General features: G+C 50.8%; 9 protein-coding genes across 9 annotated transcripts; 4 read left to right on the forward strand and 5 right to left on the reverse strand.

Annotated features, from left to right (window-relative positions):
• Window positions 1-200: 200 nt before the first annotated feature.
• CTRU02_209723 (CMGC ck2 protein kinase) lies at window positions 201-1,673 on the reverse strand (the record flags this gene model as incomplete). The annotated part of the gene is made up of 6 exons (XM_036720536.1): window positions 201-317; window positions 370-792; window positions 822-1,040; window positions 1,106-1,284; window positions 1,420-1,461; window positions 1,601-1,673. 6 exons carry the CDS (start codon window positions 1,671-1,673, stop codon window positions 201-203), a joined length of 1,053 nt encoding a protein of 350 aa, XP_036587377.1.
• A 1,293-nt stretch (window positions 1,674-2,966) lies between these two features.
• Window positions 2,967-4,369, reverse strand: CTRU02_209725 (uncharacterized protein; the record flags this gene model as incomplete). The annotated part of the gene is made up of 5 exons (XM_036720539.2): window positions 2,967-3,446; window positions 3,498-3,595; window positions 3,880-3,906; window positions 3,960-4,083; window positions 4,136-4,369. The coding sequence occupies 5 exons, from the start codon at window positions 4,367-4,369 to the stop codon at window positions 2,967-2,969; spliced, it is 963 nt and encodes a 320-aa protein (XP_036587379.2).
• A 716-nt stretch (window positions 4,370-5,085) lies between these two features.
• On the forward strand, window positions 5,086-6,539 carry CTRU02_209726 (uncharacterized protein; the record flags this gene model as incomplete). Its single annotated transcript, XM_036720540.1, has 2 exons — window positions 5,086-5,674; window positions 5,725-6,539. 2 exons carry the CDS (start codon window positions 5,086-5,088, stop codon window positions 6,537-6,539), a joined length of 1,404 nt encoding a protein of 467 aa, XP_036587380.1.
• A 4,462-nt stretch (window positions 6,540-11,001) lies between these two features.
• CTRU02_209727 (chromosome segregation protein (Spc7 kinetochore protein)) lies at window positions 11,002-15,697 on the reverse strand (the record flags this gene model as incomplete). Its single annotated transcript, XM_036720541.1, has 3 exons — window positions 11,002-11,663; window positions 11,717-15,434; window positions 15,485-15,697. The coding sequence occupies 3 exons, from the start codon at window positions 15,695-15,697 to the stop codon at window positions 11,002-11,004; spliced, it is 4,593 nt and encodes a 1,530-aa protein (XP_036587381.1).
• A 983-nt stretch (window positions 15,698-16,680) lies between these two features.
• Window positions 16,681-17,475, forward strand: CTRU02_209728 (40S ribosomal protein uS17; the record flags this gene model as incomplete). The annotated part of the gene is made up of 3 exons (XM_036720542.1): window positions 16,681-16,858; window positions 17,070-17,332; window positions 17,407-17,475. 3 exons carry the CDS (start codon window positions 16,681-16,683, stop codon window positions 17,473-17,475), a joined length of 510 nt encoding a protein of 169 aa, XP_036587382.1.
• A 729-nt stretch (window positions 17,476-18,204) lies between these two features.
• CTRU02_209729 (uncharacterized protein) lies at window positions 18,205-19,224 on the forward strand (the record flags this gene model as incomplete). Its single annotated transcript, XM_036720543.1, has 2 exons — window positions 18,205-18,717; window positions 18,796-19,224. The coding sequence occupies 2 exons, from the start codon at window positions 18,205-18,207 to the stop codon at window positions 19,222-19,224; spliced, it is 942 nt and encodes a 313-aa protein (XP_036587383.1).
• A 1,370-nt stretch (window positions 19,225-20,594) lies between these two features.
• CTRU02_209730 (uncharacterized protein) lies at window positions 20,595-20,832 on the reverse strand (the record flags this gene model as incomplete). The annotated part of the gene is made up of 2 exons (XM_070205328.1): window positions 20,595-20,693; window positions 20,755-20,832. The coding sequence occupies 2 exons, from the start codon at window positions 20,830-20,832 to the stop codon at window positions 20,595-20,597; spliced, it is 177 nt and encodes a 58-aa protein (XP_070060976.1).
• Window positions 20,833-22,004: 1,172 nt separating this feature from the next.
• CTRU02_209731 (AT hook domain-containing protein) lies at window positions 22,005-24,084 on the reverse strand (the record flags this gene model as incomplete). Its single annotated transcript, XM_036720544.2, has 5 exons — window positions 22,005-22,244; window positions 22,301-22,471; window positions 22,520-23,933; window positions 23,983-24,022; window positions 24,078-24,084. 5 exons carry the CDS (start codon window positions 24,082-24,084, stop codon window positions 22,005-22,007), a joined length of 1,872 nt encoding a protein of 623 aa, XP_036587384.2.
• Window positions 24,085-25,135: 1,051 nt separating this feature from the next.
• Window positions 25,136-26,240, forward strand: CTRU02_209732 (uncharacterized protein; the record flags this gene model as incomplete). Its single annotated transcript, XM_036720545.1, has 2 exons — window positions 25,136-25,682; window positions 25,747-26,240. 2 exons carry the CDS (start codon window positions 25,136-25,138, stop codon window positions 26,238-26,240), a joined length of 1,041 nt encoding a protein of 346 aa, XP_036587385.1.
• Between the last annotated feature and the right edge of the window lie 419 nt (window positions 26,241-26,659).

The following is a 26,659-nucleotide window of genomic DNA, read 5'->3' on the forward strand; positions in this document are numbered from 1 at the left end:
TTTGTCCATTAATCAGGTTGAAAGTCGTATTGAGAAGATGTGGTTTGGGTCTAGCTGATAGGACATGCTGCCATAATCGGTGCAGTTCCTGATTGGGTCCTAAGATGCGATACCTGTTCACTGCAACCCCGGTGTAGAGGATATTTCAGGGCATCGTGAGAGTCATTGGCCAGTTCTCGGTCTAGTCAAGGCATCTCAGTTCAGTTGCTAGGTACGCCAGACGTGCTTTGCTGAGCCAGATTCTGCTTGAAGACCTCAGGGTCCCGGACAGGGTTGAAGTAGGGGTGTGCCTGAGCCTCCTTTGCAGTAAGGCGTTCCTATCTTAACGTCAGTATGTTGGCAATGATTGGTAGCTGCTGCAGGACGTACCTGGTGGTCATATCTAAGAAGCTTGTCCAAGAAGTCGATTGCTTCATTAGAGACAAATCGCTGGTTCTCGGCGGTAACAAAGGAGTGCCAGGGCTTCTTCTGGAAGCGGCCCAGAATGTCGTCGTACTGAGCGTCGAGTTCAATCTCGTACTTGTCAAGGTAATCAAAGAGGTCGTCCGTACCGAGGACCTTGGCAATCTTGACGAGCTGGTCCGAATTGCTGTTACCGTGGAAGAAAGGCTCCTTACGGAAAATCATCGAAGCGAACATGGCACCCAGACTCCACATGTCCAGACTGTAGTCGTACTCCTGGAAATCGACCAAGAGTTCGGGACCCTTGAAGTAGCGGGAAGCAACGCGCACGTTGTATTCAGTGCCTTGGTGGTAAAATTCGGCCAAACCCCAATCAATGAGTCGCAACTGCGCGAAGGTTAGCCAACAACTTGACTTGCGTCTCTTTTGGGAGATACACTTGCCTTCCGGTTCTCATGATCGATCATAACGTTGTGAGGCTTGACGTCGCGGTGCATGATGCCCTTGCTGTGGCAGAAGTCCAGAGCCTTGAGAAGCTCGTTGATGTAGTAACGAACATCGAGATCGTTAAACTTGGGGTAGAGACTTCGGAAGTCGGTATTATTGACATGTTCGAAGATGAGAGATGGTGTCTTGCTCTAGGGGCAAGGGCGAGGTTAGCCTTTCCTTCAAATCAGTATAGCAAGCAAAATTCTCCACGTACTTGTGAATCTCTAACCACATCCAGCAGCGCGATAACGTTGGGGCCGCCGGCAAGGTTCTGCAAAATCTTGATTTCACGCTTGATCTTCTTCTTCTTAACAGGCTTCAGGACCTTGATGACGCATTTCTGATAGTTGACGACGTTGATGCCTTCGAAGACTTCCGAGTACTTTCCACGACCTATTATTGTTGCAGCCTTGCGTCAGCCTTCTCGATATAGCCTCGAACTCGTCGCGCGTAAAAAAACCGTATGCAGGATTGCGTATTTGTGCAGGCGCGGGGGCCGGCTCAACAATTTGCAAGAAAAAAACGTACCGATTTTCCTCACAACTTCGTAGTTCTCGAGTACACCCCAGCCTGGCGGTCAAACAGTCAGTAATCAGTGATCGCGATGGTGATGGAGAAGGAACCGAGGCTGCAAGGCCGGAGTGTAGTTCTGGCGCAAAACCTCGGCCGATCCCAGAGCTCTCCCGGGGCAGAGCAGGTAAAAACCTACTTATGTTCACGCTATCGTAGTCCCAGTAACTGCGGGGCATGTTCTGGTTAACATCTGCGTAGACCCGCGCCATGTTGGGCTATCGTTGCCTGCGATCGCGCGCAGGACTTGGAAAAGAGGGTGATGGTGTTGCGTGAGGTTGGATTTTGCGGCGGAGGCGGGCACAGAAGGAGGGGTCTCGGCGTGGCTGAGGTTGGTAGCCAGGCGAGCGTAGACGTGGAGTGAGTAGTGGGAGGGAACGGGGCAGGGAGTAAATCAAGGTGGGATGTCTAAAATCAGGCTTAGCAGCCATATCCTAATTGGCTGCCGACCGAGCCGGGTCCCTACAGGCTTATCGCTCAGACCGCCCGATAAGTCTGCCTGATCCGTGCGCACCCTACCTCTACTATCAGCGCAGCAGTGTGCTCAAGTTGTTTTCCAGTCGAGTTCTGTTCCGAAGTTTATTAAGGTTCTAGGTGCATGGTGATTTCTGGCGGGATTGTGCTAGTTAAGTGGTCGAGAACAACGGAGCTTTGTCACTTCAAGACTCTGAAGCCCGTCGCAGAATCAAAATGGCCACGCGTCAGATAAGACATTATGCAGGCGGCCACTTCATCTTATCATGCAGAGGCTTGTGCAGACCAGGTAGATATTTTGATTCAGTTTGCTTCATCGGAAGGTAGGCAGGCAGGAGAAGCCTGCATGTTGCGGCTACGAGAATATTCTAGACGAATGTATGTCCGTGTACACACCAAAATATCCTCCATCGGTGCTTAATGCCCATTCCATGGTACACCTATTACAACCTTGACTTGTTCATTCCAAACCTTCTTCTTGAACACCTCTGGTCCAGGGGATTCTTCCGCTCATACATCTGTCTAGTCAAGATCAGCATCTATTGTAGTGCTTTGGCAGAACTATAAGAAAACAATGGCATGCTCAGAGAGAAGATTATTGCTCGACATGTCCAAGCTCTCATGGCTCAGGCTACTGATCGAGGTCAATCAAGATCAACCACAAGACCAACAGCCGTCGTCTGCCCGGAACTATAGATCCGACTAAGGATGACGATACGAAGTTTTCATCATGCATGCGTTATTAAGCCCAAATGAAATGTGTTTCACATACCTTTTCTTTCCACATCATAAGCGTCGAGTGCTTGAAATCTGCAATTTTTCAAGTCAAGCCGGAGCATTGCAAGAGCTCGGGTCAGTCGTCGTCTCTTATAGCGGCACCTCGGCTGGACCGGATGGGCAGCGAGTATAGCTAGCTCGTAATCGCAGCCCGCCAGTCAAAATAACTATTGGTGTGCATGAGGCTCGTCAATCAAGTATCTGGTGTAAACTGTCTCAGCAACAGCCAGATTGCAAACATGGTTCCAGCTCAATCAGTCGTAGTCCAGTGAATCGAGACCAGCTTCTACCACGTCCCAAGTCCGTTTTCGAAGGTCCGGTTTAGGCTCGTGGTTCCTAGCCTTGCCAGCCTTCCTCTTCTTCTTGTTCTTCGTTTTTGCCGGCTGGTGAGCTGACAAATTGTCTCTCAAGTTGTCATCGTCGCCGACCTCGCCAGCTTCAAGTTTTTGCTGAGCTGACGCACGACGCTCGGCAGCCTTCTCTTGTTCTTTTCTGAGAGATTCCATTTCGGAGTGCCGGAACATGGCAATTTGCTCGTCGGTGAGTGTTCGCTTCACACCGTCAGGATAATAGCCGAGGCCATCGTCTTCATCCTCGTAAAAGTCATCAACTTCCTGGTGGAAAGGTTCGACATTTACACTACTTGCATGCTTCTCGGGGCTGAAAAAATCAGTGTTAAATGTCTGCAAAGCTGCGTCGGAGAGATGAGAGTCGAAGAATAACATCAGCTCATCCTGTAAACCATCAGTAAGATAAACGTGACTGTTAGGCATGTTTGAACATACGTGGGTAATGTGTGGGATGACATATGCGGCCTGAGATTGAGCCGACCCAACTGAAGCCATGGTAACCGGCACTGCGGCGATGATGACCGATTGTTTCTCTGCCGCGATGGTTTGTTTTGGTTTGGTTGAGGATGACAGATCAAAGTTGAAGGATGATGAAATGAGGCCAAAGAGATACAGTGGGCCAGACGCGCCCCCAGCTTGGTCACGTGTGGAGACGTCCCTAGACACGCTGCAACGAAGAGAACGCGATCCGGTGCAACTGATACCAGAATTGCCCGTGAGTGTCTCTGCCTAATAGTAAATGGTGAGATAGTATTATTCGTCAACACTCCCATGATCTTGATCAAATTTCATGACCGGCTTAACAGAGCAAGCGCACTCTGAAATGCGCGAAGAACCTCGGTCACTGTCATGGTGTGAGTCGAACGCGTTAGGCGGGTTCAAGGAGGAAAGACTCACTGTGCTCTTGCTTCTCGGCCATGTTTTGCTCTGCCATTTTGACGTATCTCTGTCTTGTACGAAGGCGTTTGACTGCGCGTTGGTTGTCATGGGCGCTAGAAGTGGATGCCCAAACGTTGAAATACTATAGATGTGGTCAATTTGAAGCTTACCGCCATGGATGCAAGTAATCTCACCTTGACCAGGCTATCAAACTCTTGTAAGAGCTCTCGTTCCCTTTCGTCTGCATCGGCAAGGGCCTTCTCATATCGGGCCTCAAATTCCTCCCAGTCGAAAGACGGAAACGGGCCAGGCGTGCTGGGCGTATCGTTGCCCTGACCGGTTGTCGTTTGCTGGTCAGGTCGCGGTTCAGGTGTCTTTGTGTTCTTGAGGGAGTTGGGTCTCTTAGACTCATTTGTTCCGTCGGCCATGGTTGATAACCTTCTGCAGAAGATGGTCTTGGTAAAACCTAGTCAGCAGCTGAATTTTTATAGCTTTGTTGTCCTTTTTTTCGTAACGCTGGAATAAACGAAGTTCTGCTATTTGGGTGTGGTTGGTGTTAGGTAGGTAGTTATGTGACTTTGTCGCATTTGGTTATCTCGGCTAGGTTTGCTTCAGTGGAGGAATGAGGACCATAGCAACCGCCTCACTGAATGCCCCCTGTAAATGGCTGAAAATGGACGAGTTTTGGTACCACCAAGACTGGCGAAAGAAGATGTGGCGGTGAAAGCATGGCCAAAAGTAAAAGTGTGGCGCTCCAAAGGGTCTAAAGTTGTTAGACCCACCCCTGCTGCCTGCCGGAGTCTGCTGCACCTACGGCACTCGAGTGAGTGTTTCCTGTTCTGGCGCTTCCTTTCATCGACGCCTCTCACCCGACCTCGTCCTCGTGACTGAACGACCTTCACATTAGGCCTGTCCTGTCAGGTCGTCTGGACGCCGCAATCCACTCAGTTCGATCTGAAAGTAGTTGTATATCAGGTCGCCATTTTCTTCAAGAGCATGGGCATCAGACAGCCCGCAACATATCCGTCGGAAACTCAAAACTCCAACGTCATCGCCGAGGCGACATTTAGTTCATGCCGCTTCATTGTCATATTGAAATCTACCTCATCTCGTCGCGCCTATTGAGTCATAAAATATCATCAAGATGAACTGCAACATCTGTCAAAGGCCGCACCACTCCCAACGGCTACCATTTCTTTGCGCCGTGGATGCCCGCAACCACTGCTATGAAGGTCGTCTCAAGAACCTCCAGACGTTGATGGAAAATGAGAGTCTCCAGCGACAGATCAACGACTTGCTGACTCCAAGCACCGCTAACGATGCCCCTAATCGAAACATCTTCCTGGAAACATCCGTGAGCGAGCAGAAGAAGTCTGAAGACCGGACAAGCGAGATCATCGCCCAAGCAGAGAAACTGAAAACTGAAATCGCAGCTGCCAAGAAGGAAATTGCTGACCGCAAGGCTATCCTATCCCGCCGAAAATCGGATCTTGAATCCGCTTCGACTGGAATCGCTACCCGGAGAGCCAGACAGTTGGAAGAAACCGAACGCTCTATTCAGGTTAATAAGTATAAATGGAATCGCAGTGCGGATAATATGGCTAGCACTCGATCGTTTTTGTGCATGGAAGCCGCGAAGTTATATGGCCTTCGTCGGATCAAGAAAGGTTCTTCATCCCGATACGACTTCAAGATTGGAGGAGTCGATGTCATTGACCTCTCATCCATGAATGGTAAGCCCCCATTTCCGAAATGTTCTGCAGGTCGGTCCTGACTTGAAAAGCTGCATCTCCTGAGGTGTTATCCACGTCTCTCGCCAACATCGCGCACATTGTCGCCCTGACATCGCACTACCTCTCAATCCGCCTCCCTGCGGAGATCACATTGCCACATCGAGACTATCCACGCCCAACGATTTTTAATCTCGCATCATCGTATCAACACGGTGACATACCCTTCCCGGGAACTTCCGTGATTCCTAGCTTTGCTTCAGATGAGCGAGACGGCCAGCCGCATTATGTGCCGCGGCCTAGGCCCCTTTATGTCGACAAGGCGCTTCCGATTCTGGCGAAGGAAGACCCTGCTGCTCACTCCCTTTTTCTCGAAGGTGTCACCCTCCTGGCATATGATATCGCCTGGGCCTGTAGCACTCAGGGGGTATCCGTTGGCGATAAGAGCTCCTTCGAGGATGTTTGTCACATGGGTCGCAACTTGTACAATCTTCTCATCGGCCAGCAGCTCCATAGCACTCAGACAGGCCGCATATACCCCCCTGTGGCTTCGTTGCCTGCAGCGAAACACGATATCCCTGAGCAGGAAGAGATTGGAAAGACCTCGTCGTGGATGGGTAGATACTCACATGGCACAGCCCATACGTTCCTCGGCGGTGCGGACGGTTCTGAGTTTATCCGAGGCTTCAAACTGCCCAGCCCACTGAAGCTTGCAGATAGGCTTAAGAAGAAGTTGATGACCGAGGTGGCAGTACCGGAGTGGGAGGTTCTTGAGGACGATGCTTGGGCAGTGGAAGAGGGAGAAAGTACGCAGAATCGCACGAGTGGCGGTGGGAACAATGGCTGGACAAAGGTCAAAAACAGATAGCTTAAGAAAGTAACCTAGGTAGCATAATCAAACAAAAGGACTAAAGGTAGAGGCGACCTATCAGTGGATCATCGTCATAAAGTGACAAAGATTGTTTATCGCCATTCACCCCTTTCTTTTGTTGCCTTCCACTTGCATCTCGTTGCCTCCCTGGTTACATTGCTGTTGCTTACATTCCCGGACGTCCCTGTTGATCCACCTGGCCACGCCACTCATCCAGCAATTCTTTCATCTCTTCCTGGTCATCATGTAAAATACGCAACCGAACAAGTTCATCGATGATTTCCTCCATCCAAACTTTGACCAGACTCTCAAAGTGTACTCTCGTTAAATAGGTGCCGTCAGGCTGCTCATCTTCGAGGGACAGGCGCCAGCGCCGGAGGGCAAGTCCCTGGAGACTCCCTTGTCCGTAGGTTCGTAAAGCTCTGCCATCTGGATATCCAGAAACTGGGCGACCAAGAATTTCCCATAGCGGACGTAGAATATGGCGGAGCTCTGCCTCTAGTTTGTCTGACCCAACGGTCAAGAGATTGTCGTTAAGAGAGGCGATTTGCTCTGACTCGGCGCCAACTGGGGGCATGCGGGCCCGCGGAGCTTCTTCAGTGGCACGCAAGTCATCCTGCCTCTGAGACTCGCTCTCTCTCTGCCTCCACATCTCTCTGGCCATGGCTGCATCCCTGCGACGCGCGTCTTCGTCAGCGGCCGATCGTTCTATCTGCGCTCTTGCAGGCAATGGTGCCACACGTCTGCCTTGGAAATTGGGCGTGGAAGGCGGAGAAGGATGAGCATCGGAGACTGAATTGGTCCGTTTGATGGCAGGGACAGTGGGCTGTAACCTAGGGGGTGCTGGTGTTGGACTCGGTGGCGGCTTGGAGATGGGGAACAGGGTCAATCGATATGAGGGAGATGATAAAGAATCTCTAAAGCCGGGTGCAGGCACGGTAGTTGGCGTTGATGGGTCAGGAGCAGGCGATGGCGTAGGCGAACGAATTGGGAGGCCGTCAGCTCCCAGCAGTGCATAGGGCAGGTCTTTGGCTCGAGGAGCCTGTGCTTTGGGCTTCTTGCGGTTTGGAAGCAGAACAGGGCATGGTGATGGCAGTTTCTTCCTGATAACTCGAGGAGGGGGAGTATGACCGTCAGAGGGTCTTACAGGTCCGTACGGCGGTGCTGCTGTTGCTGGTCCTGGTACTAATCCTCGATCTGGGGTTCGTACTGCAGCTAATGTTGATACTGCAGCTAATGTTGATACTGCAGCTGGTGTTGATACTGCAGCTGGTGTTGATACTGCAGCTGGTGTTGATACTGCAGCTGGTGTTGATACTGCAGCTGGTTTTGATACCGCAGCTGGTGTTAATACTGTAGCTGGCGTTGATACTACAGCCACTGTCGATTTCTGGGTTGGTGTTGTTACTGATCCTAAGGCTGGTATCTGGGCTGGTTTGGATACTGGTGCTGGTCTAGGTGCCAGTGCGAATGGAGTCTCAACTTTCCGCTCTTCTTGATTGTTAGCCTCCTTCACCACCAAAAGCAACTGGCGAGGTGGTAAAAGAGAAACATTTGATGACTGGGTCAGACCAAGATCCATCTCCACCTCCTGATCGACTGGAATTTCTACCATCTCTATATCTTCTTTGACGACTGAAATAGGGGGCGGTGCATCATAGATGTCCACATCATCGTCAATATCCTGACCGCAGTCTTCGTCCATTCTGTCGACGTTGTCATTGATTTCAATGACATGTTCGGGCTCGTGCTCGATCCCTACCATATCTTCGGGGATAGCTGCCAAAGTGTGCAAGGCCTCGGGAAACGTTGCGTGAGGAAGACAAGAGGGGATAGTAGGAACAGTAACTCCAGTCTCGACAGGTGATAGATGTTTTGGTGAAGGAGAAAGGATTTCAGATTCGATTATAGGTGAGAGTGGCGCGTTGATGACAAGCGGATAAACAACAGGCGTAATGACTGGAGCGGCAGGTGCTGTGATGGGAATGACAGAAGCAAAGGGAGTGACTGAGATAGAAACAGCCTCCTCGGTGTTCTCCTCGATGCTATGCTTCTCAAAGTTCTTGTTTTCGACTTCATCCTTCTCGATGTTCCCATTCTCAGTGCTCTCATTCTCCATGTTTGCCTTCTCGGTTTTGTTCTGCTCGATATTTTCATTCTCGATGATCACCTTCTCGAAGCTCTTATCAAAGATCTCCTTAGAGTTCTCGGTATCATCATTTTGAAGGTTCTTTCCAATGTGCTCCTGGTTGCTGATCTCATTTTCGATGTTCTTTTTCTTAGCGTTCTCTTGCTCGATATTCTTATTCTCAAAGCGCTTCTCGATGTCGCCAATTTCCCAGTGCTTCTTCTCGATGATCTCATTATCGGTGCTCTCTTCCTCAATGCTCTTCGCCTTCTTGATGTTCACATTCTCGGAATTCTGTGTCTCGAAATTCCTCTCTTCCTTCTTGATGTTCTCCTTCTCGGTGTTATTATCTTCAAATTTCGTGGCGATGCTGGCACTTTCAAAATTCTCATTCTGTGTGTTCTCATTCTGGATGTTCTCCTTCTCGATGGCCTCATTCTCTATATTCTCTTTCTCGGCGCTTTCGTTCTTGATTTTCTCCTTTTCGGTATTCTCATTCGTAGCGCTCTCATTCGTAGCGCTCTCATTCTGGATGTTCTCCTTCTCGATGGTAACATTCTCGATGGCCTCACTCTCAATGTTCTCATTCTCAGCATTCTTGTTCGTAGCGCTCTCATTCTCGATGGTCTCATACTCGGTGGTCTCGTTCTCGATGGTCGTACTCTCGGCGCTCTCGTTGTTAAATTCTTTCTCAAAGTTCTCCTTCTTGACGCTCTTCTTGTAGACGTTCTCTTCAGCAGTGTTGTTGATATTGTTGTTGTTTTTCTTGGTTGTGTTGATGAACTGCTTTCGCAGACGAGCCGTCTTGGAAGTCGCCTTCTTGGGAGTGAAAGTACAACTCTCTGTTGGTACAACGCGACCGAAGTCCGGTTCCAACAGGAGCTGCTCGCGCTTCTTCAGGCGAAGTCTAAGGTCGGCAATCTCCTTAAGGAGTATTTCCTTCTCTAGCTTGCACAATGTGGAGTTGCATTCAATCTCTTGGTCCTTGTCGGTATGAATATGACATTGGCACACCTCTGGAAGCGGTGTGCCGCGGGGCCTGGCGTCTCGATTAGAACTCTTTTCCAACGCAGAAGTAAATCAGAGAAATAAAACTCACATAACTGGATAATCCGGCGTGTTGTTCTCTTCCTAATGAGTTTCAACAACACCAGATTTGCCAGGCCAGGTTCCAGACATCCCGGGCTTTTCATTGTCGGGCTCCGAAGAGGCCTCGACGATAGCTGTAAAGAGACGGATGAAAAATTCAACCCAGTGGACGACAATCTTCATCCACAAACTCCCCATGACGTCCATGACGAGGGACGGACCGAAAGAATGAAATATGAGGAAGGCGATGACTATGGAGAGAATGGGGTGGGTGTTGAGAATCTCAACGAGCATTTGATTGGCGTACTCAATGGCGATCTGAATCATCGTGACAGAATATCAGAAGATTCATGTATGATTACAGAATGATAAAGCGGGATGGAAAAGGTAATCGAGACGAAAAGGAAGTTTAGCTAAAAAGCGATGAGAGTGGTAATAGAATGATGAGAAATTGAGTTGAACGGAGAAAAACATAAGAAGAGAGAAGCTCAAAGCTCGAAAAGAAAATACTTCTTCTAGGCAGGAGCGAGGGAAATACGCGTACCACGTGATTTTATCAGAAGGAGACTGGAAATTCTCTTATTTGAAAGTGAGGTGAAGTGAGAGTCCTGAGGTGTCTACCGTAGCAGAGGCGTCGGTCGTTTGGGTGGAGCTGAGCGCAACCAACATTAAGCCGATGATTATGTTGCCCCGAATGCCATCTGCCCCTTTGGCTAGCTGGGGCTTGCGTAAAGAGTTTCATGGACGGCAAGTACATTTGAGGCCTGTGAAGGCGTGTTAGTTTTCAGGATAATCTCTCGTGGCGCAGTGCTATGTCGAGACACCAGCTACCCCAAACGTCCGCTGGATTTCCGGTTCTCATCCAGATTCATTGTGTTTTAGTCTTTCACAAGGTACTCGACTTGATAGCCATTCAAGAACAGAAGAAACCGAGTTTAGACTGAACAATGGTTCAAGCTTTTTCGCGGTTGTATGAAACATTCTTGTTCAAGCCAGCTCCTTTTTTCCATATTCAATCAGTGGTAGCAACACAAAGACAAAAGCCAAATCATCAGCGAATAAACTCAGTTGAGAATAAATTGACAAACAATAACAAGGACTCGGATACGTATTTGCCTCAACACAGGGTATCCTCCGTAAGCGCCAAAACCAAGTCCGCCTCCCACGAGCATGCTAATTCCCCAATGCAACAAGATGCCCTTATCGTTCATTACAAGAAAATATTACCAGAGCAACAGAAAACTACTGTTTCCTCCCCCTTGCCAAAAGTCTCTCATGAAGGTTTACCACGACATCGCTCCAAGACGGTGTTCCTTCATCTTGGGAAAAGGCATTGTCACCCAAGTGAGTTAATAAAAACTCGGCAATTTTGCCGGTGTTGAAGTGTTCTCCATACACAACCGTTGCCTCAGGATGAAGTGAGAATTCGACCCCATCGGGCTTGCTGACGCCTTGAATCTCAAGAGCAATTTCCACCTTAGTCTCCAGGGGTGCTAGGAGAAGTGACGATTTGACAGCAACAGACGAATCTGAAGTCCGGTTGACAGTTGTGGGGAATGTGATGTTGAGCTGCCGGACGTGGGTGGAGGTGGAATTAGCCTTGTCCCACGCAGTGCGAACCATGTGGAGGAGATCCGCAATTTTAGTGCGGCTCTGCTGTAGTGCACGAACGTGGTCCCGAATACACTGTAAGAAGAATTCCTTTTCCGGTGTTGACGGCACAGGATGGTTCTCGCGGTTGGCGGCAATATACCACAGGTCAATCCGCGAATTCTTCTTTCTGGGCTGGAAAGATGTGATGTCAAACACCAACTCAATCTCACGGCGGTAGGTCATCGAAATCTGGCTTCCTGACACTCCGGTGACAGCCCAACCGTGCTGTTTCTCCAAGGCATCCACTCGGTCTGCAACCGCGTTAGTTTTCCCTGAGCCACTGTTTGTTATGATAGGATCCTACCTTTGAGTGCACTGATCTCGCTCGTGGACCAGCCTCGGCATTCCTCGCGAATCTTCTCCGCTTCCTTGATATCCTCGTAGCACTGCTGCTTCTCTTGTGTAAGTGCCTCGATGCCACGCTCCGCATCTTCGAGCTCTTGTCGAAGTTCGGCAATACGTTGAGTCTTCTCTTGAACATCCCTTTCGACCTCAGCCAAATCAGACCGCGCAATCTCAAGCTCTTCGGGGTCGCAGTCAGCAAGTTCATCAGCAGCAGCCTTTAGATTTCCATGCTCTTGCTCGAGTTCAGCGAATCGCGATACAATTCCAGGAAGAACAGAAGAAAGGAGCTTTTGTTGCTGTGCAAGGAGCTTCTCGTCAGAGTCCATGCCCTCGGCAATCCTGACGAGACCCTCTCTTAGGCCTTCCTGAAGTTTCATACGCCACTCATACCACATGGCCTTGCTCTCGAGGCGCGCATGGGTCTTGCCGTTCTTGAACTGGTTATCGAGGATGTTCTTGAAGTCGGCCGATGCCGACATGTATTCCCTAAACAGAGGCGGGTTCTCCTCAAAGGTCTCAGATTCGATTTCGCGAACAATTCTGCGACCTTCAGAAATATACTTCTTCAGCTCCCGACAGGAGTGCTGGTATAACTCGAGCATAGGCACTGTGCAAGCTCCAGCGATAACGCAGCGCTCAAGTGACATGTCTTCTTTGCCTCCCATATCTTTGAACATATCCGGGGCTTGAGTGTGTCGCCTCTTTGTAGTTGTCAACTCCATAAAACGAATAGATGTCATGTTGAGGAAGTCCTGAAGGTGAATTCGTTCCTCTGGCTGTTCGTTCATAAGCTCAGCATCGTCCCTAGCAGGCGAGCCATCGAGGTTCATCGTGTGGGAAACAGTATCGTCCGCAACATCTCGGAATCGGCCTTGTCCGTGAGGAGACTTTGCTGTGCTTCCACTCTTCAATGGTGATTCGGAATGGGTCGGGGTTGCCTTAGGCGTAGAGCTTTCCTCCATGAACCGTTGAGATGAACGTGTCAATCTGCGGCCAGTAGTCTCTGCCTTACTGGGCGGCTGCTGCAGCTTGACGTTCTTGACGGGGCTGCCTTGGTGTCCTTTGAGCCTCTTCACGCCATCGTTATCCTCGCCATCCACTTCATCATCAAGCTCGGCAGGTCGCTTTCCGAGTAGGCCTTTAGCACTTCCGACATGGAGACTCTTGCGGCCTTGCAGGCGCTTCTTTTTCGGACTCAAACTGTCGATCATCTCTCTCAAGTTAAGAGTAGCGTCCTTCTCATTCTCACCATCTGCTTCCCGCTCCATGATCCTTCGTCCATTTTCTTTGTCTTCCTCCTCCTGACGGTCTTGATCTATTTCATACTCTATGACCTTCGGATCGGCGAAGGTGATTCCACGCGCTTTTCCAGGAACGAACTCCTGAGCGGCTTCGCCGAGTGATCCTCTACGATCCAGAATGGCGGCGACGCGGGGCGACCCCAAGCCAGGCTTGTCGGCGCCTACACCAGAGTGTCTGCGTGGCTGTGGGGTGAGAACGACTGTAGGTGTCCTTGCACCAGTGGTAGGATCTTGCTGAAAGACATTCAAGCGATTTCCGGTCTTTTCAGAAGAGGGCGTTGCAAGCTTCCGCACGGGTGACTTGGGAGTAGACTTGGGTGGCGATTTTGGAGGCGACTTGGGACGGCCTCGTTTCTTGGTCGATTGAGGAGTCTTGACTGGCGAGCTGTCCAACGGAGTAGAGACAACTGGAGGCGGTGCTGTCGACTTTGGAGGGCTAGGTGTCCGAGTGCTCCTGGCTGGAGACTCACTAAAGATGTCTGCACGAGGCATGCTGTTGCGAAGACTTCTGCCCTGGAAAGGGTTGAAAGCAGGGCTGCCGCCGGTGTCTGACTTTGCAGGCGAGTGTTTCTTCACTGACGCAGCCAGCTTCTTTGCAGGTGATTGTGGCTTGGTGGACATTCCCTTGGAGGGTGTATCCGGCTTGTCCACCTCCTCTTCCATGAGCTTCTTCGCCGCCATGCGAGCCTCTGGAGATTGTGGTGCCCTGAGGATACCTCCAACAGCCATCGTCATATCCATGCCCATGGTAGCATCCTCTGCATCCGGCGCCTGGGTGTTAGACAAGATGCGGCCTACACCCATAGTCATGTCCATGCCCATGGTTACTTCGTCTCGCTCTGGGGAATCTGCCCCAGCACCAAGAATCTTTCCAACGCCGATGGTCATTTCCATGCCCCCCGTGACATCATCCTCTTCCATCGGCTTGTCTGGTGACGACAGGATATTGCCGATTCCAACCGTCATGTCCATGCCCATGGTCGCATCCTCGCCATGGATTGTCTTATCTCCTACGGGGAGAATTTTGCCAACGCCGACGGTCATGTCCATATCCATTGTTGATTCTTCCATTACAGAGTCTTCACGAGCATTGACCGTCCTGCGACGCTTCTGAGTCCTATCCCTTTTGGCTTGTGAGGGGAGGAGACCACCTATGGCAGTTGTGAACTCCATTGACATATCTTCATCGTCGTTCTCATCAAACAAGGTATTGTTGGGGTTAGGCTGTTGAATACCACCAACGGCCGTAGTGAACTCCATGGTTTGATCATCCTGGCTTGCTGAGGTAAATTGTTGCTTGTTGACTTGAGAAAGGATGCCGCCGATAGCGCGTGTTACATCCATAGTCATGTCCTCGTTAGGGTCGGCAACACTTTGAGACGTCTTGTCATTGAGGATGCCTCCCACCACGTTGGTGATATCCATATCCATGTCCATGTCGCCATCATCTTCGTCCTCAAGAGGGCTTTTCCGAACAGGAGGTGGTAGGGGTTCGTTCTCTTGGTCTTCAGATGACCCGTATTGAGGTTTGCTCTTTTTAATCCAGCCAAATGAGGGGATGACTTCCTCCTCCTCCTCTTCATCATCAGAGCCGAGACGCTGTGTTCCTGCTTGACGTGCAGCCATCCGCAGGGCTTCATCCAGAGTATCGTTCTCGTCATCAGAGGCGACCGTACGACCAGACATGACGGAAGCACCAGTAACCTCGTGCTCGTCGATCGTCATCATCGTTCCTTCGTCGTCTGAATCGCTGTTGGAGTCAGACTCAACCTCCTCGTCTTCATCCACTTCTTCGACCGCGTCAGCTGGCTCAGAGTCCGAACTGAAGCCAGATGCGGCCGTATTGTCGTCATGGTCTGTGAACTCCATTAAATTGGCGGTAGAGCTACGTCTGCGCTTCTTCTGGTGCAGCTCTCGCTGGTTCTCTGGCGACTGGGGAACGATTTCCTCCGGTTGCTCTTGCGGTGTCGATGGTCGATCGGATCCCTGATCATTTGCGCGTGATGCACGCCGCGTCGAGTCGGTTGACGATGTTGAGTCTTGCATGTATTCGATCTCGTGAAAGGTGTGGAGTGTCGCCTCGGCGGCGAATGACACCCTACGGTTGGCAAGGGACTTACGCCTAGCATCTCTGCGCTCTCGTTCTTCGCGTTCTCTAGCTGCAGCCTGCTGCTCTTCCTCTGTGCGCAGGGCAATCTTTGACCCAGATCCAACGACATCACTGGCGATGGAAGTGTTTGTAGGGGTACTAGACCGGGGCGGTCCCAGGTCGATGAGGTCTGCAGTGCGCTTCCGGTGCGGTGGAATTTCGGGCAGAAGCGGCACCGTGGGCTTCAGAATCGATCGTGGCGGGGGTCGTGAAGGTACAGCCAGTGACTGCGAAAGTTAGCCAGGCGTGCATCATATCAAAACAAGAGCATTCTCACTGCTCTACGGTTGCCATTTGCATTTTTAAGGGCGTCCAAGCCGCCAGGGCCTATGCTCTTGCTTCGCGATTTTTTGCGACTCTCCGCGAGAGTACTGCCCACGTCGATTGTCGCATTCTCTTTATCAGAAACCTTCCTCGACGATGTGGGCGCTCCGATGGACTTCCGCGTGCGCCGTGTCGAGGGCATGGTCGCGTCGCCGAATGAAGCCATCTCGAAATTTGTTGTACTGGTTGGCAGTGAGGCTTCAGACGACAGAGCTAAAGATGCACATGTCACGTCTTAAAGAATGACGCGAATGTAGTGGCGTGAATGTCCAAGTCCCAGATCCAGAAGAACCTGTGGTGGGCTGCAAGGGCCGTGTTTACTTCTAGCTGGGCTTTTGATTGGCTACCGGGGAATGATGTCAACAGACGCGCTTTGTTGCTGTGGCATCGGCTGTCACTGCCTGAACCGAAGATTTTCCACGGCCATGCCCCACGTCTCACAATAAGAAAAAACCCTTGGGCCTGTGTCAGCCCACAGACCACCTCGTCCTTATCAGTGTATGGTGAATTAGGTAGCCAGGGTGCTCAATGCTAGGAAGTCCTTCCTCATCACATATCTTTGCTGTGCCTATTTAAGTGGTGGGAAGGGACCAACAGTGCTGAAATGACTTGATATCAGGAGTTCAGAGATCATCAAAAGGATCAATTAGGAACATGAGTTTCATAGCTTTTACCATGCAAAAGAGCAAGCAAATGGGAAATTGTGCATCGTAGGAATATGGAATGAAGACAACTACCTACCATCAAGACGAACGACCTACAAATGTCAATCTATATCGAATGCAAGCAAACTGGGGTTCTTTTTCCCCTGCTCGGCTCACCCCTGTTGCTTTTTTTTTTATCACTTTTTTCTCTGAACCGACGGTTGGGAGCAGTCTGCCGCTAATTACTCCGTTGGTCTCATAGAAGAAATTGTGTGGCTGGTGCAGCGACACAGCCACAGGGTGCTCTCTCAGGATCCGTCCCACCATATCCAATGAAAAAAGGGTAAATGTGGGTCTCGTTTAACTTTTGATATTTGCCAAAGCCCTAAGTGGCACACCAACTTCGTAGTTCCCAATCTCGTCTGGTCAGAAAAAGAGGCTCCGAACAATCGACATCTAACCTCAACAGCACCCACCGCCCAGTCGACCGCACCACGACGTCAAGATGGCTACCGAGCTGACCGTCCAGTCCGAGAGGGCTTTCCAGAAGCAGAAGGGTATCTTCCTTAACCAGAAGGTCAAGGCGAAGTCTGCTCGCCCTGGCAAGAGCGGCCGCAGATGGTACAAGGACGTCGGTCTGGGTTTCCGCACCCCCAAGACTGCCATTGAGGGCAGCTACATCGGTACGTTTGCGAACGAACAGGATTGAACTGGGAAGGGAATTCTTTTTTGGCACAAGCGCGACGGCAAACAATTTTCGACGAATATTCGCGACGCACTCGAGAAATCGCAAAGAAGTTTTGGAGCTCGAGGGGAAGAGGGGGGAATATTTTTCTTGGAGGGGGGAAATGGAAATCAACAATGCGCATTTGCACGACACCACCGGGACAACGATTGCTAACGTTGGCGCGTCTCCAGACAAGAAGTGCCCCTTCACCGGCCAGGTCTCTATCCGTGGCCGTATCCTTACCGGCACCGTCGTTTCCACCAAGATGCACCGTACCCTTATCATCCGCCGCGAATACCTCCACTTCATCCCCAAGTACGCCCGTTACGAGAAGCGCCACAAGAACCTCGCCGCCCACGTTTCCCCCGCTTTCCGTGTCGAGGAGGGTGACCAGGTTACCGTTGGCCAGTGCAGACCTCTGAGCAAGACTGTATGTTACGACAAACCCCCGCGATATCTCCATGTCCGACGAGGGAGTAGAGTTACTAACCCGTTGATCTCTAGGTCCGCTTCAACGTCCTTCGTGTCCTTCCCCGCACTGGCAAGGCTGTCAAGAAGTTCAGCAAGTTCTAAATCGGCTCATTGGCATTTACGGCGTGACTGCGGTGTGGGTTCTTCATTACATACCGGATGGGAGGTCATCAGGGAAACTGCATCCACATGATTGTGTTATAGATGCAGAATCAAGACCAAAAATGAAATCGATCAGCCAAACTTCGCGGTCGTGAACTGGAGGTTATTCTCTGGCTGTCTTGGGCACACAATGGGCTTGTGATTTTTACGGGAACGGAAAACTGCGATGCGCCTCAGGTCGAATGAACGAAAAATGATTTAGGGATTGGATGTGCAATTGTGTTTGCCTTTGACTCGTGACACTGTGATTTGCCTTACCATAGGCTCCAATGATTGTTGTTATTCCCTTCTCGACGAAGAATGTGAGATCCTACGAGTCAACCTTTGAAAGCATTGGTTGCTCAGATTGCAATCGACTATCCCACTAATCCGTACTTAAGCAGCAACTTGATAGTTTATATGTCCGTCATTTAAATGCCTTGTGCTACCCTCTCTTGAGCGAATAGCGTTTGATACATTTAAGGCCTTTCAAAGACAGTGTCAAATACAGTGCGTGCTAGGCTTTTCCTACGTAGCGTCTGTGTCGTTCTGGGCATCTGATTGGATCACCAACTGCCACCTAGAAATTCTCAAGGAGCTTCAGTTTGCGACCCCCCTCTAAGCTCTAAGCTTCCCTGACTACACTCCGACGGTCTCTCGAGCTCTTTTTCCTTGAAGCTTCGATTCGAAATGGGCTGGTTTGACGGCTGGTTTTCCAGCGGCCCTTCGACCTCGGACCCCCTCAAGTCCCTCGACCCCAAGCTTCGCGAATTCCTCCAGCGCGAATCCCCCGTCAAGATCCAACAGCAAATCGCCCAAGAAGCCGAACAAGCGGCGGCCGCGGCACAAACACAAGCACAAGCTCAATCACAAACAGAAAATGGAAATGGAGCGGCGGACTCGGATAGGCCAAAGGTGCCGAAAGAGAGTCTCTTTCAAGACGGCCGGTACGCCCATCTCTGGAAAACATATCGTCCATACTCAGACGTCGAGGCTGAGTCGAAAACGGACCATGAGAAGCTCATGGATGTGTTGGACGGCTACAAGGAGCGCAAGCACAACATTGGGCGGGCTGCGCTCGAGAACTGCGCTCTGCAGCAGGAGGAGTGGGTGAACTGCATGAAGAGTGGTGCTTGGGAGGACCGGATGCAGATGTGCAGGCATCAGGTGCAGAGATTTGAGAGGTGTTATACCATGCAGACGGTACGAACAGTCCTTTCCTCTCCTCTGCTTTCAATGATTACGAGACCCATGAACTGACGATTTTGTTCCAAAAACCAGAGATTCCTCAAAGCCCTAGGCTACCAGTCTGTCTACAACCGCCCAGCGCATGTTGAGGAGGATATCCAGATGCACGCTGACGCGCTCTACAACCGTATGCTCGAGCAAGAAAAGGCCATTGAGTTGGCCAAGAAGGAAGGTCTCCCTGTACCCAAGCTGGACCTCTCAATACCAACCGTGGCCGAAGCTGGCGCCATCCAGCCCCGGCCCGACCTCGAGAAGTCGTGGAGGGAGAAGCTGGAGCAGCTTCCCGAGGAGGAGCGGGCAGCGGAAGAAGCGGCGCTGCGGGCAGACCTGCAGGCCAAGGCGGCCGTCGCCAAGGACGTGCAGAAGCTCTGGGACGAGCAGGAGAAGGAGAGGCAGCAGCGCAAGGCGGAGGGCAAGGCGACCATCATGGATCGCGTTTCTGGGGTTTTTGGCGGGAAGTAGACGTGTGTCTCCTACATCCTTGCTGGGAGCGAAATAGCAACCACGTGAAAGCAGTTGGGCTACAATTGTTCACGGTGTTGGAGTTATCAGTGTAAATTATCCAAGGTAAGGGGTTGCCAACTTGGATCAGCGTTTTGCCGTTGAAGACAACGATGCATGGCTGGGCGGGCAACTGTAGACTATCATGTACTTCTAGAAGAACATCTTCAAATGCACAAAAAAGGGCCGTATGGAAGGGAAGGCCCCATTCTCCGTCAGCTGCCACCGACTCAGATTAACTTGCTCAAGGACACATCGCTGGACCTTGCGACTGCCAGCGAGGCATCCGTTTTGATCGCGACGTGAATAATTGTGATCAACTGTGCACGGCACTTGAAAATACGACGTCGTCTATTTCGCACACCCTGGGGGGAGCGAAACAGCGAAACCCCGTAATTCCCTCAGCAGGGACTGCGTGGTTCAGGTTGCTCTGAATCATCCCAACTCAGCATTGCTCTGCAAAGAGCAAAGGACCGGGGTTGACAAACGAGACCAGAAACTCAGGGATCCAGCTTCCATGTCCCGAGGTGTCACATTGAATTCAAGCAAGAGAGAATTAAGGTAGAGTTCGTGTTTCGGCAGATTCAAAACATTGTATTGGGGGCCTCACTTGCCGACAGACAAGGCAATAGGGGGAGGAATACCTGTCTTCCTTGGGTTGCGATGGGTGCAACCAGTTGCATTAAGGTGCGGCGATAACTACGGGAGGCGAAGTTTGCATCGCCTCCCGTCCGAAAAGCCTCAAGCCTCAAAGCCTCACCTGGTCGAGGGGACGATGACGAATTGTGGTCTGCTTGCCTTCCCCAAATGCAAAGCTTCAGACAAAGTAGTGAACCACAACGGTGCAGGGAGGGTGGAGTGGCCACTGGTTGGTTGGCCTCCCACTGGGCCAGTGGTCTGGCTGACGTGGAACATTCTGTAGCGAGCTGTCAGCCATTCTACTGCCATGAGAGGCCACTACAAGCTAAGCTTTGCGGGTAGATCTCTTGGCATGCACTTGGCAGCCCAAGGGACAGCCGCCCACACCACTAGAAATCTCGCTTGGTCTCTAACACATTTTGACGACAGTCGATTGAATTAAATTCGTCACAGAAAGACGCGTTCGAAATGAAGCATTTGCTCTTGGAATATGTTCGATTGTTTGATAGTGAATAACCCTTAAACCACGTATCCCTCCAACAGGAGTAATAATCGCCAAACGCCACCGGGGGTGATGACACAGACAGGACTAAAAGTAGTAATGGTATTGTTGTCTCAGTCATCGCACCACCACCACCCTTCACACCCTTTCCGAATGTTTTCCCCATCTTAACTCATGCTTATGGCTTGGTCTAGCAGCAGGACTCTTCGCAGGCGCAGAGACCACAGCAGATCTCGCATCCGGCCTCTTCACCACCACGGAGGCTCATCTCAGGCTGGGGCTCGACGGACTGTTGATTGTGCGCGTTAGTCTAAAATCCTAAAAGAAAATTGCGGTAAGGGACAGCTTACAGGCTGCTGAGAGACGATTCCGTTCTCAGAAGGGACCTCCATGGGGGCCTGCTGCTGGGGAACCTCGGGAGCGGGCATTTTGACGGCTAGTTGAGAGTCGAAAGAAAGGTAGAAGGAGAGAGACGGGGGGGTGAAGTCCTCAAAGGAAACTTGTGAGTTCGTATAGAGAGTAGTAGTTGGGATAAGCGGCAAGAAAATGGAGCAGTGGAAGCGGTCCCCTCCCTCACCTTATGTACTCGGCTCCCGGCTTCACAGGCACAACAACAATGGACTGCCCTGTTCATTAACTTCACGCTCTCAGCTGGAGCAGATAAGTCATCGGTGGCCGAGGACCCCTAACTTCCTCCTCCTTGCTGGTTCCAAAAGTTCATACACCCCCCTTCGCGTTCCCTCCACCTGCTTCCATAAAAATCAACTGACACCCATAAGCGGCCCCCCCCCTTCGTCGGAAGTGCGACGGCAACAAACACTCCAATCACTGCTTCTCAAAGTTCTGGCAGAACCCAGTTTTCCCGTCTCTTGACTAACTGCGGCCAGTCAGGATCTAGCGTAGGGGGGCGTGTAAGGCGCTGCGTGGGTTGGGAACTTTGATGACGGACCCATGGCCCGTCGAGCTTCAAGTGCCGTACTTCCGGGTGAGGATTTTATCTGTGGTACATCAATGATACGGGAAACCCGCCTATTGGGGGGGGGGACAGCCTCAGCTGTACACGCGCCGACCGCCACATCGGAGAGTGGGACTACTTGCACACGCCATGACACACGGCCACCCCGATTCAGGGTACCGTAGTCAAAAAAAGAGGTCGAAAGACGTGAGGACAGGTGGGCTGCGCGTTCAATAAGGCCTGTGACGTCAATGTGTACCATGCTCCAGACAGGCAAACAGACAAAAATAGAGACGAATTTCAATAGTCGAGGACGAAGGGCTCAGCACCAACTTTGCTTCCAGTCTAGAATCAAAGGGGGAGAAATCGTGGATGTTGTTGTTATGGCAATAACTCCCCCTTTGGACACGAGCTAAGGTAACGGGGAAAATAAGGTTCAGCGTCTTGTGGCAGTCATAAGCCTTAGGCCAAGTGGTATTGCCAGCCAAAAAAGTCATCAATTGGGCGATCCGAATGCCGATTTTCCTGGGTATCCCCGGCAAAGGCCACCCCCGTCAACCCCTCAACGCCAACATTGTACATGAATACCCCAACCACCGTCAACTTCGGACGACATAACGAGGCCCAGTCAACCTCGGGTCTTCTCTATCTACCTTCCAATGCAACAGCGGCGCGTTCGAGGAACGCGTTGAAATCCTTAATCTGCTTCAGTGTTCCTCCCGTATCGCTCTGTGTACACGCTTGGTCCGCAATTCTAGATATCAATATCTCCAGGTTGGCCAGTTCCGCCGTCTTCTTTTCTGCTGGGCCAAGATCAGGCGCTGCGCGACCTCGCTCCACGGCCAGATCAATGTCATGCATCTGAGAAGATAAGCTCAATTGGTTCTGTGGACACCAGTTAGTTATAGGGCTGATTTAGGTCGTTCCACCGGAAGACTCACCAGGGCCTCCTCTTTGACCTTGTCGTGCTTAGCTCTCACAGCGTCCTTCCGGAGCGCCACCTGGTCCCGTTCGGCACGGATTTGCATGATTTCGTCCCGAAGAGTAATTCTCTCTTTTTGGACACTGCGCAGCCGCTTGCGCAGGCTGTGGAGTGTGTCGAGGAGTATTGTCTAAGATGGGTCAGAAGTGGCTCTCAAGCCTCAGGGGAGATAGCCCACATGTTGCAATAATCGATTCCTAAGTTCTTCCTGGAATGCTTCCAAAGCTCGCACTTGAACCCGGAATTCTTTCTTAGTTGGTGCATCTTCAGCATTCCGCACACCTTCTTTAAGAGTATCCAAGCTCGTCCCGACAATTTCGTCGCACATCTGGGTCAACACGTCGACAGTGTTGACTCCGCCGCGGTTAGCGAAAGGAATATCCAAACTAAGCACGTCTGCGTTGCCATCTTCGCCTTCGGCCGCTTGAACTCTCTTCGTAAACCGTTGCACTGGAATAGAGACCGTCTCGTCGTCTCCAGTGGCATCTGAGCTTTTCTTCTTTCTTCGTTTAGGAGCAGTCTTAGGTGGGCTGTTCTTTGCTTTAGAAGCTGCCTTTGGTCGTCCTTGTTTCTGTTTTGCTGGACTTGTTTTCAATTGTTTCCGTCGCTTTTTCGCTAAAGGCGCTTCTTGGTCCTCATCCGTAATAATCGAATCAGGCTCGGCAGATGGCCCTCTCGGACTTCTGCGGGGCCGCTTGCGTCCCAAGCGTTGAGCCGCCTCATCTATGTCGACCTCTTCTGCCAAACTTTCATCCTGACCATGACTTTGTACCTGATCTTCCTCCACCAATGACTCCGGTTCCAGTTCAGGTTCTGGCTCTGACACCGGTTCGTCAGAGTGAGTTGTAGGCTCTGCGGACCGTGTATCGCGTCGAGATGATAGCTCAGGTGACACTGTTCGATCGACAGACTTTCCTGCTCCATCAAGTGATCGTCCATCAATGTCAACGTCTCCAGGTATGCCTGAGCTACGGCTCCCGCGACTGCTTATTGTTGACCTGCGTGTGCTGGCTGTGGTTCGCCGAGCTTTGCGCTCTAGGGGCGATGAAATAGGAACCGCCTCAGTCTCATTATCCTCGGGGGACAGAGCTTGCTGCAGTCTGGCACTAGAACCAAGAGCACTACTCGTGATCGTGCGCCGTCGGCCGCTGCCTGGTGCATCAGCCGGGCTCTCCTCAACTTCGGTATAGTCTGACGTGACCCTCCCGGTTACTGGTGAAATGGGCGGCGCAGGTGCGGGCGGCCTTGGTGGCGGCAGTGCCTCAGCAGAATCCGGAGCCGGCTCTTCTGCAATGGGGGTAGGGCTTGTCGTCGGTTGCTCTGCTGCAGCGGGCTGCAAAGATAGTCTAGCTGGCCCATCTTGTGGTTCGATAGAGCCTGGCTTGTCTAAAGACCGTCGAGCTTGGTCACCGCCCTGCGACGATACGAGCGGTCGTGTCGAGTCGCTATCCAGCTTCCGTCTCTTAGCAGATGTATTCGGTGTGGGCGTGGTTCGCGGCGGCGGCTCCTCTGGACTGTCTTGGGGTTCGATTTCGGTCGTAAGATCGTCTCCGAAGTCTAATTGGAAAGAGACATCTTCGATTTGACCGTGTCTTTACACTGTCAGTCAGGCATTATGACGAAAATACTAGGAGGACTAACCCAGCACCGCGCATGCGCTGTTGCATCCGCTCCGCACGAGCTGCTTGGTGTTAACATATGTTTGGCGGGGTGGTTCACTTAAATTGAGGGCTTACTGGTCATGGCGGCGGATTATGACGGTGATTTAAGCGCGATAACGCCTCTAGATAGAATCGGAAAGAGGATGCGACTCATTGAAGGCGAGCGCACGTCGAATGAGGTTGTTGTGCTAGAATTGCAAGTATCCAATTCGGGCCAGTAGTAACCTCTCTGGATAAGGTGGAGGGGCGCGTCGCACAGTTCCTTGGGTGGTTATGGAGTAGTTCGTGACGCGCCTCCAGCTTACGCCCAAGACCCCTGCACAACCACTTTATGGTGGTCCGTGCGCTCAAGACCCTCGGCATTGTCAACAGTGAGTATGGATGAATTGACATTGCGAGTAGCAGTCGACTACTTGCCAGGTTTTCAGGGATTTTTTGAGTTCTGCGGCTTTTCTGTGTAATTCCCTAAATCACGCATATTTATGCTTGATTGTGATCAGTAGTGATTCCTTGGTTAGGGCCTTGGCTCTCAACTTCACCATATTGACGAGTCACCATATGACACCGCGTTGTACTACAATAACTCGGATAATTCCACTTAGACCTCTTTGACCCCAGCTAAGTCTCTGATTCCCGAAGTGCTTCTACACTTTATTCATGAATATTCATGAGCCAAATACCGCTGTTAGGTTGCAGAGGAAGGCGCAGGTTGTAAGACTGCTTGAATAGCATAACAAGAGCTTGTTTCCTTTCCTCCTCTTCCATAACTGCATGTTTTCTATTTCCTTTCGACCCTACTTTCCCACAAATTGCCTACCTTTTCTATCTAATATTTTCCTCGTCCAACTTGACTTTGTGTCACAAGATTCGTTCTTGCTTTCCCGACCAAATATTACACCTTCCGAGTTTATTCATGATCTGAAGAAACGCCCTTTTGATATCTTCAAGTCAATCTGCTAGATAATCTTACTTCCCGCCTTAATCTTTCTTGCTCTTGCTGTTTAAATCTCTCAGCAATATTCAGTCTGTTGCCGCCGGAAACTTCAGTCGGGTGGCCTTTGATTGAAAACAGCCCAAATTCAATCTCGGCAGAATTGTATTCAGCGATCATGACCAGCAATGATGATGCTGACATGGACGGGGAGACATTGGTCGAGCTCCATGATAACTGGGATGCTGCCCTTGTAGTGAACGACAGCAAGATTCGCAAGAAATTCCATATCTCATCCCAAATATTGAGCGCTGCATCGCCATACTTTAAGCGTCTTTTGACTTCTGACTTTTCCGAGGGTCTTGATGTCCAGAGAGGGCTACGTCCGGAGATTATACTGGAGGGAGACAGCCCTGATGCCATGGAAATCGTCTTGTCAATTCTACACTATCGATTCCATAACGATTGGTTTGCCCTGGGCGCCAGGGATATTGCACTAGTCGCAAGGTGCTGCGACAAGTATGACTGTACTGAAGCCCTTAGAATGTGGATTTCCCACTGGCTCAAGACACAGTGGTTTTGTGAGACCAAGGATTTCGGTTACATGCTGGTTGCGTATTCGGCGCTGCGTAAGCACCAACTGTTAGTGAGGATGGCCAAGACTGCAATTTTCCAACTTCCAGTTGACTTTGACTTCAACCAATGGACCCAAGATGAAGTCATTGCCGATTTGCCAGCAGAGATAGTTGGTGAGTCGATCATGATCATGAATCAGCAGTTCACTTCGCCCAGAAAGCTGACAGTCTTTTTCAGATCATATATCCTCAAGAATCAACCAAGTTTCACACCGATTATACAATTCCCTTACCAAAAAAATAACAGACTTAAGCACCTACGATGTTATCTGCAGGATGCATAGGGCGCGGTGCAGCAGTTGTTTGTCCCTTATAGACACCAAACGGCAGGCAATTTGCAAGACTCCGGCGTGTGCACCAGGCAAAGGTAAAACTTCTCCTGCCATGTTGCAAATGTTTTGCACACAAGAACACCGAGTTGGAGAGTTCCTTCAAATACTGAACAAAAATTCTCTTTTGCCTATCAACGAGGCCTTTGAGGGATCCACCATTGCTATGCTTGATAGTCAACTTGGGAGGGTACAGCAGACTGTCGTCCACCCGTGCGCTCTGCAACACAACTGCCCGTTGAGAAAGGCATTGGATGATTTGGAAGCTGAATACACAGCTGCCATGCAGCTGGCGCGGGAAGACCTTCGACTTGATCCCGAGACAAATGTCGAGGCTGACTAGCTGATGGGAGATGCGTGGACTGCAATAGCATGACATTTGTGGTATAAAGGACTAGAGAAGACTTACTTGGCCTTTTCAAAATATCTTCGTCGAATTCAGCACAACGTTCAGCGGAATGGCAACGAGATAGAAATTCGACATTCGAAGACACATGATTGGGGCAATTTGGATTTCAATGCAATAGCAACGATAGAGAAGCAAGTTGAATGGAATTTACAGATTTGATTTTGATGTATATGAGATATCAGGAGTACTCACACTCCCAACTGTTAGTTTGCATTTCTGGAGCTAGCGTCGAAACCAAACCGGTAACATGGATTTATGATTGGCCCTAGTACTTGCGCCCACTCTGATCGAGGATCACAAAGAGATAAAGTCCAGAATCACCCCCCAGTAATCCAAGTTTCCCGAGCGGAAGT

This window comes from Colletotrichum truncatum (genome assembly GCF_014235925.2).
Source record: "Colletotrichum truncatum strain CMES1059 chromosome Unknown Contig_0006, whole genome shotgun sequence".
Taxonomy (NCBI): Eukaryota; Fungi; Ascomycota; class Sordariomycetes; order Glomerellales; family Glomerellaceae; genus Colletotrichum; species Colletotrichum truncatum.